This window comes from Vombatus ursinus, unplaced genomic scaffold (assembly GCF_900497805.2).
Source record: "Vombatus ursinus unplaced genomic scaffold, bare-nosed wombat genome assembly UNPS02014941.1, whole genome shotgun sequence".
Classification (NCBI taxonomy): Eukaryota; Metazoa; Chordata; class Mammalia; order Diprotodontia; family Vombatidae; genus Vombatus; species Vombatus ursinus.
The window spans coordinates 1,716,623-1,729,084 of NW_020954719.1; the positions used below are offsets into that span (position 1 = coordinate 1,716,623).

At 34.9% G+C, this 12,462-nt stretch overlaps 1 protein-coding gene across 1 annotated transcript in view; it reads left to right on the top strand.

Moving 5' to 3' along the window:
- The window catches only part of DENND5B (DENN domain containing 5B), a 197,427-nt gene that overhangs the window by 134,809 nt on the left and 50,156 nt on the right, over positions 1 to 12,462 (top strand). The window contains exons 8-11 of the mRNA XM_027844379.1: positions 3,890 to 3,983; positions 8,360 to 8,491; positions 9,632 to 9,784; positions 11,216 to 11,294. Coding sequence (XP_027700180.1) covers positions 3,890 to 3,983; positions 8,360 to 8,491; positions 9,632 to 9,784; positions 11,216 to 11,294 — 458 coding nt within the window. The remainder of the gene's footprint in view (positions 1 to 3,889; positions 3,984 to 8,359; positions 8,492 to 9,631; positions 9,785 to 11,215; positions 11,295 to 12,462) is intronic.

Below are 12,462 nucleotides of genomic sequence, written 5' to 3' on the forward strand. Positions count from 1 at the left end.
GTTTAATATGCTCTTGAAATATACTATTGCTAAAGAACAGTTAAATGGCACTTGCTTTTTTTTTTCACCAAAGTATGTCCCAAGGTTATATTGTAGAAAAAAGTACAAAGAAAAGTAAAGACTATTTTTTTTTTTGGCAATTGGAGTTAAGTGACTTGCCCAGGGTCACACAGCTAGTAAGTGTCAAGTGTTTGGTCTGAGGCCGGATTTGAACTCAGGTCCTCCTGACTTCAGGGCCAGTGTCCTATCCACTGCGCCGCCTAGCTGCCCCCTAAAAACTATTTTTGTTCCCCTCTACAGGTTAAACTTAGGTTTAGTTTTAGGTTTAAAAAAAACTTTACTCAACTATATAAAGTAGCATTTGATTCTTCTTTAAGTCACCTGTGTGTGATTCTATCCTCTTTGAACTTGGATTAACTTACAGTTAATGTCTCACAGTTTTGGACAACCTGTTAGGAATGGAACACTGATTACTTTCATGCCACAGACTAGCCTAAGATATTTAGTTATTGTTGTTATTTGTCTTTTGTTCTCAAACATGACAAAGGTACTAATATGACAGAAAAGAGAAATGACAAATGTTGGAAAGGATGTGGGAAAATTGGGATGTTGGTGGAGTTGTGAACTTATCTAACCCTTCTAGAAAGCAATTTGGAACTATGCCCAAAGGGCTATAAAAATTGCATACCCTTTGACCCAGCAATACCACTTCTAGGGTTGTATCCCAAAGAGATCATAAAAATGGGAGAAGGACCCACATGTACAAAAATATTTATAGCAGCTCTTTTTGTGGCCAAGAATTGGAAATTGTGGGGATGCCCATCAATTGGGGAATGACTGAACAAGTTGTAGTATATGAATGTAATGGAATACTATTTTTCCATAAGAAATGATGAGCAGGTGGACTTCAGAAAAACCTGGAAAGACTTGCATGAACTGATGGTGAGTGAAGTGAGCAGAACCAGGGCAACATTGTACACTGTAACAGCCACACTATGTAATCACTAACTTTGATAGTCTGAGCTCTTCTCAGCAATGCAAGGATCTAAGACAATTTCAAAAGATTCATGATGGAAAATGCTATCCACATCCAGAGAAAGAACTGAGGAGTCTGAATGCAGATTGAAGCACACTATTTTCTCTTTTTTCTTTTTTGTTTCTTCTTTCTCATGGTTTTTCCCTTTGGTTCTAATTCTTCTTTGCAACATGACTAATGTGGAAATATGTTTAATATGATTGTAAACATATGGTCTATATCAGATTGCATGCCATCTTGGGGGTGAGAGGGAAAGGAGGAGGAGAAAATTTAAAACTCAAAATCTTATAAAAGTGAATGTTGAAAACAAAATAAATAAATATATTTTTTAAAAAGAGCAAAGGTAGCCCCAGAGAGGAAGTATGAGAAAACTCTCCTCATTCCTTTGCAGAATGGGGAGGGTGATGTTCCACAAGTATGGAACATTGCAAATATTACTAGATTTTTTTAATGTATTGATTGGGTTTGCTGTTTTTTTCTCTTCCTTTTTAAAAAATAAAAATCCTTGTTTTAAAGGAGAACTTTATGCAAGTGGAAAGAGAAGGAAAGGGATACAGGACTTAGAATTTAGATAATGGAAAAACAAAAGCTATCATTAAAAATTGATTTTGAAAAAATAACTATATATAAATGTTCCAATTCACTAGTAAGAAAAAATGCACGTGATAACAACTTTAATGTTCTACTTTACACTCATCAGGTTAGCAAAGATGATAAAAGAGTAAAATAGCAAATGTTGAGGGATTGTGGAAGGGCAGGCACCCTAGGACACTATTAATGGAGCTATAAATTGATTCAACCATTCTCTCAAACAGCATGAAACTAAATATTTATAGTTACACTTCTTGTTATAGCAGAGAAGTAGAAACAAAATAAGTGTTCATTGGTGGGTATCACAAATTGTGTGGAATTTGTGCTATAAGAAATGAGAAGTAGGACAGTTTCAGAGAAATATGGAAAAACTTATATGAACTGATGCACAGTGAAGTTAGCAGAACCAAAGAAACATTTCAAGTGATAGCCATAGCAGTAATGTGAAAGGAAACAACTCTGGAAAACCTTTGGAATTCTGACCAAAGCAATGCCAAATAATAATTTCAAAAAACTGAGAATTGTATGTAAAATGCTTTGGCAGAGAGGTGATGGTCTAGAGCAGAGGTTCTCAAACTTATTTGGCCTATCACCCCCTTTTCAAAAAGAAATTACTCAGCACCCCCCTGCAATCTGCTTTCTTTAACCTCTTAACGTTTTTTTTTTTAATTTGCATCATTCCAAAAAATACAAAATTTTTTTAAAGTAACACATTTTGGGGCAGCTAGATGGCGCAGTGGATAGAGTACTAGCCCTGAATTCAGGAAGATCTGAGTTCAAATTTGTCTCAGACACTTGACACTTACTAAGCTGTGTGACCCTGGGCAAATCACTTAACCCCATTGCCTAGCCAAAAAAAAAAAAAAAAGTGACACATCTTTAATTTAATAATTTATTGTAAATTTATGGGGTTTTTCCTACATTGAAATTTTAATGATGCAATATTGCATCATGTAACTGTATAATATTGTATTGTAAACAAGTCATTATATACCCACATTCCCGCTGATGCATGCTGAACTTCTCGACAATGCGCAACACTTGCTTGTTAAGACTTGTCAGCAGACTTGACCACTGATCAGTTATAACTTGCATTTTGTGTGTTTATTTAGAAAATAATATAATCACTATGACTTTAACTCTGTTACAGATGAAACATGTATGAATGGTTTTTCAAATTTTTCTTCTCTTCTTTCCTTATGTTTCCACCATCCACTTATTTTTATTCAATGCCCCCCCCATTGCACCCAAGGCTACTACTACTGCCCTGGATCTTTCCAGCGCCCCCCCCAGGGGTTGATATTGCCCACTTTGGGAACCTATGGTCTAGAGCAGGTCTCCACAACCTGCGGCCACGGGCATACCGAAGGATTTTGGGTGGCCCATGAAAAATGTAGAGGATGTTTTCATCTAAATTTTTAGAGGGCCACCCAAAATCCTTTGGCAAGCCATAGGGTTTGCAGGCCTGGTCTATAGGTACGGAATGAGGTCTGTATTTTCAGATATGGTCCATGGGGTTTTTTGTTTTGCCTGATTATGTGTATTTCTTCTAAGGGAGTCCTTCTACTTCAGAAGTTGAAGAATAGCGTTGGGTAGGTAGTAATTGCCATGGACAGAAAAGAAAAAAAAGTATATTATTCATTTAAAGTAACTGTAAATGGTTACTAAACAAATTTAGATGGTTGTATTGATGTTTCATAATGTTTTAATAAAATATTACTTTTCAAAAAAACACATCAAGAAGGTACTGAAGAAGAGGTAATGAAACATGCCCCTCTTGCAGTAGAATCAAGTCAACAAGCATTAGAAGGAACTAATAGACTGAAATATTATTATGTATCTTGTCCAGAAAGATTTCTGTATTTTTTACAAAGGAGGGTTCATTCTGGATCTGAGTGGATTGGTGGGAAACAACTCTGATATAAAGGCCAAAAGCATCAAACAGAATATATGTGCTTCTTTGTGTATGATCTTATACGTATGCCACAACAAATTCCAAATGGACTCATGACATAAATGTACAAGGTCATTATCATTAAAAATTACATATGTGTATGTATTGTGTACACATATAATGATCTGTAACATCATTATAGTGTGTAACTGACTCCATAGGTACTTAATAAATGCTTATTGAATGAGTGAATGCATCCAGTAGTCATAAAATACTGTATTTTCAATATTAGATCATTTCTTTTCCTTACTAAAAATGGAAACACTACTTTGTTTTAACCTAAAAATTCTTGAATGTAATTATTTCAGTCGCTGGGTTAGTCGGAGTGCCACAGCTCAGCGTAGGAAAGATCGCCTACGACAGCATTCAGAACATGTTGGATTAGACAATGACTTAAAGGAGGTATGTTATTTACTTCCAAATTTTGCCTCAGACTCAGAGTTAAAGAATTCAGAGTCATTCAGTTTCTCTTGTCCTTCAGCATTTATATGTAATGTGTTTTTTTTTCTACATATATGCCTGATATCGGTTTATCCAAGTACTTATTACATAATCATATGTATTTTAACCAAAATATATATTCTTTCTTTTTAAAAAGCAATTTAAAATTTTAAAAAATATTTTATACCCATGCTTGACATGGAAAAAAGAAAACTTTTCTTTTTCTTCTTTATTTAAATTTTTTTTTCATTGTAAGTGGAAAAAAAAAACCTCAAGTAGAGACAGAAGTTCTTGCCAAATTTATTTCAATATATTTCACATAGAAAGAAAAACCTTAGACATTTATGATATCCTCAGCATTTGGCACATAGTAGGTGCTAGGTGGTGCAGTGGATAGAATAACAGTCTCAAAGTCAGGAAGACTTCTTCCTGAGTTCAAAGCTGACCTCAGACACTTACTTAGCTATGTGACCCTGGGTGAGTCATTTAACCCTGTTTGCCTCAGTTTCTCATCTGTAAAATGAGGTGGAGAAGGAAATGGCAAACCACCTCCAGTATCTTTGCTAAGAAAACTTCAAATGGGTTCATGAAGAGTTGAACACAATAGAAAACAACTAAACAACAAGGTACTCAGTAAATTCATGTTGATTGGTTAATTTATTTTTGTTTGTTTTGGGAGGGTTTTTTGCGAGGTAATCAGGGTTAAGTGACTTGCCCAGGGTCACACAGCTAGTAAGTATCAAGTGTCTGAGGTCAGATTTGAACTCAGGTCCTCCTGACTCCAGGGCTGGTGCTGTATTCACTGTGCCACCTAGCTGCCCCTTGATTGATTAATTTATGAGAATGACTCAGAAATGCCTGTGATCCTGTAAGCATCATTTTTCATGTTTTCTCTTGCTTTTCTGTTTTCTCCCTAGTATTGTGTTTAAAAAAAATGTTAACAATAATCATGACTCTTATGCTTTATTTGTGCTACTTGAAAATAAAATTATCATGTACCATAAATCACTAATATCTAAATAATTACATTTCAAGTGTGATTTACAGGAAAAAAAATAAACAAGTGGCTAAAGTAGACTTATTAACTATTTCTTAATCCAAATGTGTGGAAATAAAGCAAAATAGTATCATTGCTAAGTCCTTATTATTACTTTTGTTCATGTGACCATGCAAATATTATTTGAAACACTGCTTGTCAATTCCAGCATAGCCTCTTCAGTGTTCTTTATCCATGATCCTGTATGCACCCCTCTTCCCCATTTCTTTATGCTGTGAATAGATCATGTGCATGCTTCTTTTGCTTGTCTCTTCTCTCTTTCTCTTTCTTGCTGTTCTGGAATTGGCATATCTACCTCCTTTTAGCCTTCCCAGGAACTTTTGATCTGTCAGATTTACAAGACATTTTGGGAGTGGGATCAGGGGCCACCTCCTCCTGCACAACTTCCTAAAAAATCCTTCTCTGAATGCTGCCTGGTATGTCCTTTGGCTGAAAGCTGTTTTTCCAGATCTTTGACTCTTGCATGTACCTGAGTGCACACAGCCCTAGTGTCTTTAGACCCTTTGCCTATTCACTTCACTTTAAATAGGAATGTGCTGTCTTTCCATTTGCTGCCAACTTTCTTTTGCTGTTTTTTTTTTTTAGCATTTTCTTATTCTCTTCTCTTTTTTACCAAATATAAGGCATATGATCTTTTCGTATTAGTGATTTTTTCTTGGAGATGCACCTGTTTTTATTATGCTGTCTGGTATCTATCTGATAGCAATTTCTTTACCCTTAAGACTAGTTTTATTCCTTTTGTAAAATCACAAAAAATTATTCAACTGAGTGAGTATATTCTCTATGTATGAAAACTTTTTCATTTTACTTTTTAGTTCTGATTTAATAAAGAAATGGTAAGAAAGATGAAATTTCTCTAAGAAATACTAATCAAGTTATTTTCTGAATTTAAAATTTTCAGCCTTGGGGAAGAGTATGACATTTAGTTAAAAGTTGGGGAGAACCCTTTTCTTAAAAGGGAACAAGTCTTTTTAGAGAAATTATCCTATTTTATAGGATTTGGTAGTTTCTAGATTTGGGCTTTAGCAAATATAAAAAAATAGCAAATTTCCCACCCTCAAAGAAATGAGTATTCTGTATGGTTCAAAGATGGAAGAGGAAATAAAAATTTACTTTTTTCCTCTATAAATATCATAAGAAACCATACCTTTGTCTTCACTTTATTAGTTTTTAGTCCTCTCTTTTGGGATTATCAAGATTGGAGTAATGCACATTTCATATAATGTTGCTAGCTATCCAGTTTGATGAAAGAATCTGATGATTGATATATAGATAGATCCCACCAAATCACATGTAATGTAAGCTTGAGTTTTCAGAAACATGAATGCTGTGGTTCTCACAGTAGCACTTTGCTATTTTCATTTCCTAACTTTATGCATTTAAAAATTGTAATCTTAAAGTTGTTATCTATATAACTTACATATTTAATTTCCATAGTAATATTAGTTTTGTCCTGCTCACAATATTCCCTTGCTCATTTGACCTCTAGTATGGAATTTAAAAAGATGAATAAGAGTTGATATTTGTAAAGTTTAATTTTACTTTGTCTTTAATATAATTTAAGTATGAAAGAGACTTTTAAACTGTATGACTGAGAAACAGCAGGTAGAATTAGCCAATCTCATTTCCAGGCAACAGCATATGACCAGTTTCTATCCTGATTTGTATTTTTTCCTAAGGAAAACTGTACCTTAAATTTACATAGACTTCAAAGAATTTATTACATATTCACATAGAATCTCAAATCCTGCCCTTAAATTAGAGGAAAACCATTTATATCCACCTTTGTATCTGTGAAAACATTCCCTCTCCTATCCCCTCCCAATGCCCCCACACACCCTCTGTGATGGCACCACAGCATAATGTAATACAACAAAATTATTAACCATGGTTTTCAGACTGTTTGCATTTTGAATTAGGAAAATGCCTGCTGCATAGGACTATAACAGTAGAATGTTTTGGTATGTACATGAAGTTTACCAGCCAGTACAGGAGGGGAAAAAACCCCAGAGATTCAGGCTAGCTCGATCATACCAAATGATTTTCTTTCTAGAAACTTTTGGGACTTGAGAACTTTGGGTAGAGTTATTGTGCCGCTACTGTAGCATTTGATATCCAGATAAGAAGTTATGCAATCGGATCCCATTGTCCAGGCAAGGGGGGCTTTTGGAAAATATGGGAAAGAAGGTAATAGAGAGAAGGGAGATTTACTGTTCATTATACCTTGTATTTGTAGAACACTACATTTCAAAGCAGAATCATCCAAAGATATAGATAGGATTTAATATACACATTTTCCAATTATAAGACAAAGAGGTTAAGACTTCATTAGATCCCATAGTTTGTAAATAAGTTAGAATAAGAACCTAGGTCTCCCAATTTCTAGTCCATAGTACTTATTATATTACTTTTTCCTAAAATAAGTTCAGTATAATAGGGAAGATGACCCAGTGCCCTTCTCAACCCTTCAGATCATTGCAGTTAACAAGGAGCAAGAGAACGAAGCCTCAGGCTACAGGTTACTTGTATAATGAGCCTTGATATCTCACAGGGCAAAGGGCAGTCCCATCATAAACCAAAGAGATTTGAGAGTCACTGTTTAGTGTAGAGCTCTAGTTTTAGATTCCTAAAACAAGGATTTTGGTCCCAGCTACGACCCTATGACCTTGCATTTTGGTACATGATTTCGTACCTTAATTTTCTCCGTGTATAAAATAGAATGAGTAACTATATACCTCTGCCTAATTTATAAGAATATTGTTAAGATAAATAACACTAATGATGTATAAGTGTTTTGAAATCTTAGCAGAAAAGTGGCTTCAATAATATTCAATACTATTTTCCATCCCATTTTGGAAGTTGTAACCAAGCAGAATTTCAATCAGTCTTGGAGACATCATCCTAGCAGACTAAGTGATAGGCTTGGGAGTCCTGTGACCCAAGGCTAAGTTCCCTCTTTCACTAGCTGTGTGACTCATAGGAACTGAGGTTCCTCTCTAAACCTCAGTTCGTTCACCTGTGAAATGGAGGTAAGATGACTTATTGTTACTTACTTCACAAGATTATTGTGAGATCACTTTGTAATCTATAAAGCACCATAAAAATATGAATTATTGTTATTAATAATAATGTCAATGAAAAAATAATGAAATGTCACTCTTTTTGTGCATGTACACATACAACCATATTTGAACCCTCTTTGTTTCCACGCTTGTTTGCCTGTAAGTAAGAAGATCAATAGACTGATGCTGATGCATTCATAATACTGTTTGATTTTTAGAAATATATGCAAGAGGCAAGGAGTTTGGGAAAAAATCTGAGACAACCCAAATTGTCAGATCTCTCTCCAGCAGTGATAGCTCAGACCAACTGGAAATTTGTAGAAGGCTTACTAAAAGAATGTAGAATGAAGGTATGTATTATGCATACTCTCACTCTAATGTGTTTCTGTTTATTGTTAATATGAAACCAAAGCTGCAATCCTTTTATAAGCCATTTAGTTTCATTTAAAAATCTTTATGTGATCAGCTATTTTCTAGCTGTTGCTATTGTTTTGAAATGTCCGTGGACTCCCTTATGGTCTGTGACATGTATGATCAATTTGAAACTACTCAGCCTGGCATTTAAGAACTTCCATAATTTGACCCCTCATCCCCTAAAGCTTTTCTTCCATAAAACTTTTCTCCCACTGCTCCCCAGAAGGAACTCTTTACTCCAAAGAAGCTCATCATGCCTTTGTTTGTAAAAAAAAAATATTATTTTGTGGTTGCATATGTCTATCTGTACCTCTTAGCCCACATGTATTTGTATGCTACACACATCAGATATCAGTTATCCACCCACTGAAGAGCATAGCTCCAAAAAAATCAAATCTATATATGACGCCCCAACTTCATTTCATCTGATAATTTTAATGTCCCCTTTCACCATGTTTTTTCCAAGAACTACTAAAGCATATATAAATTGTTTTCTTTACACTTTCTGTTCTTTTTTTTTTTTTAAGTAGTGCTTAGGAACAAATATATGATGAAATGGGGAACAAAAATAGGGAAGAAAATCAAAGGGCCTAGCTAATTTGAAAGCTAATCTACTCATGAAAAAACAGGGGTTTTATGTGATAATTTTTTGTTCAAGTTTAGCCAAAACTAATCCCAAATATCATCATGTCACTGGGGTCTTGACATGCCGACAATTATTTGTATTCCAAAATTCTGATGACTGAGAGATTTTTTTGCTCTTTGATGCCATATCCCAGTGTTATGAAAAGAACAATTCATATCATTACAGTTGTACATGGAATCTTTTGGCAAAATTCTGCTTAATAGAGGTTATTTCCTTCCCAAGCACATTGTCTTTCTTACTCACTGCAAAGTAGCTAAGATGATATTGCTCTAATTGTCAGATGCACAGGGATTATACAACATGCCCAAAGTTGGTATCATATCTGTGTGAGAATAAGGAAAAAACAAACTCAGCTTTCCCAATCCCTTATTTGATTGATTTTGGTTTTGTGGCTGGGACTAGCAATACTGAGTATAACTGGTATTTGCAGACAAAACGCATGTTGGTGGAAAAAATGGGACGTGAAGCAGTGGAACTTGGCCATGGGGAAGCAAATATAACAGGCTTGGAGGAGAACACTTTAATTGCCAGCCTGTGTGACCTGCTGGAAAGAATATGGAGCCATGGCCTTCAGATCAAGCAGGTAGGGAATACTAAGAAGAGCCACTTAAAACTCCAGGATAAAAGAAAACCTACTGGAAAAATGGGTCATGGCAACAAGTAATTAAAAGCACTATTGATGAACTGGGGCTTTTCAATTTTAAAAAGATTACTAGATGTGTGTTGTTATTATTTACTATTTATGTTTCATTCATTGAAGAACAAATATACCTGTTAACCAAAGGCACTTTCAGAAATCTTGCTTCCTGGACCAAAAAAAAAAAAAAAGCTTAAAATTGTTTTGAAAATACGTAGAGAGATACTCTATACCTGTTATGTCAATCCACACAGTGTTTGTTTACTTGGTGATTGGTGAATTGGTGAATGACTATCTGACATTACTTAAGGGAAACTTTACTGGCATTTTTTCTACACTGAGAACAGGCAAACCTAAATGAAACTGAAAAGGTCAACTAATTTCTCACTTCTTATCCTTTTAGTTTTTCTCTTCTGATTTCTCTTACCTCTCTTGATTAGGCTTCTCTCCCACTTCAAATACACACACACACACACACACACACACACACATACGCACACACATTTAAGTCGTTATAGTTTGTATTGATAAAATCTGTCATCTAAATAACATTTATTTAACGAGTCTGAAATTTCATTTATTCAACAAACACCATATATTGTGCTGGCCTTTGGGAAGATAAAAAGGTAAATGAGAAACTTTATAATCAGTGTAGTTACTTATTTGTGGATGATATTGCAGCCCCTTTACAGTTAAATAGATGGCCTTTGAGAGTTGCTGTGATCAAATCACACTATTACAGACATTCAATCTGTTTCTCTTGATAGACCCTGTTAAAGCTTGCTTACAGTCATTTTGTAGTTTTTGTGAACCTAGGTCACATAATAAGGTATCAGGGTGGGATGTTAGTAAAGAAAGATAAATGTAATTACAAATTAAAATATGACAAGTGCATAAGGATACCAATTAATACTGAGATGAGATGAAGGGGGAATAATTACCAAGGTGAGAGACATAAGATGCCTTCTTGAAAGAAGCAGAAATTGAGCTGGGCCTTGAAAAATATGTCAATAGGAAGAGATATAGAAGAAAGGCAAGGAAAGCAAGTGATGATAAGTCCCTGTATTACACTAAAAATTTATGACTCAAGATCAGAAGTGACCACCTCCTGATTTTCTGATCTGTTGCTTGATATCCAAGGTTTTTCTTTTCTTTTTCCCAGGTTGTAGCCATTTTTTTTTCCAGAAAGTATCATATCAAATGGAATATAAGCCTCATTAAATTTTCCTCAATGCCTAACTCTTCCGTAAGAAAATAACAAAACAGCTTACCACATACTGCTCCTTACCTCTCTTAGAATTTCTAGTCTCTGTCTTTCAAAATGCTGTTGAAATATGAGTTATTTTGATGAATCATTTCATAAACTCTTGCTTTCAGGGGAAGTCTGCTTTGTGGTCACATTTAATTCAATATCAAGACAGAGAAGAGAATCAAGAACACCTTACAGAATCCCCAGGTGAGTTTTGTTTTGTCTTATCTCCTTTATAGAGCAGGTAGCATTAAACCCTGTTTAAAAAAAATAGAATTTGTCTCTTGCAAGGGGAATTGACTTTCCCCTCTATTTCACACAAGTAATATAAGATATAGTAAATTAAAGGTTTCAAAATTTGTCAGATGATAGGAGGTATTTGGGTGACCCAGAGATAGACTCTGTTCTTTGTGACCTGAAAATTATTCAGTCCTAGCTTACTGCTTACTGTTGTCAACATAAAATTTATGTCTCTGTTGTTAATCAATGAATGAATGAAAAAGCATTTAAGTTCTTACTGTGTGCCAAGCATTGTACTAAGTGCTGGGGATACAAATACAAAAGCCTGCCCTCAAGATGCTTATTTTCTAAAAGGGAAACAGCACATATTTGTGAGTAGTGGCCAAGGAGAGGCATTTTGGCCTGGGAAATTATAAGGATGGTAAAAGGGACTAAAGGGAGAGTAGATCGAAACATATCATGCAAGAACAATGGCAGAGTTAACTTGATCATGGTTCAGTTTCAGAATTTGGAGGTGACAGAGGAAGGGAAAAGGTGTGGCAATTATCAAGGAGGCTTTGTCAGAAAGTAGGGAGTGAAGTCAAGCATGGATAGGGTTTTCCTGAAATAGTCAAATGTTATGCCTAATATTTAGGAATTCTCCAAAGTCTAGGTAGGTTTTTCACAACTTTTCCTTTGGTAAAATAATCATTCTACCAAGAAGAGGTAGAAGCCAAGTACAGATAGTTGAAAGTTAGGATAACTTTTTTTTTTTTGAAGTCTGAATCATTGTTACTTAAGAATTATTTTTCCTTTATATGTCTTTAAAACATATCAAAGTCTGTGCATGAAGGATTTCTACTTAGGTTTCTGAATCTACTTTGATCAGTCCTCCTTATGTTTATTTTAAAAGCTTTTAATAGTAAGTTTATAAGTTGGAAGGAATAGCTCTATGTTGGACTAAATTCTCTACCAAGTCTTGTTCCTATGTGTCATTGTATTAGGGAGGTGACGCTGGGTTCTCAAAGAAAGAATGGCTTATATAGACTCCCTGAATAGGCATAGGAGGGAGCTGGTGGAGTGGGTTTTATAACATGCCCAAAGACAACAAGAAATGCATCTTATAGGATATTTGGTCATCATTGCAGTACTAATG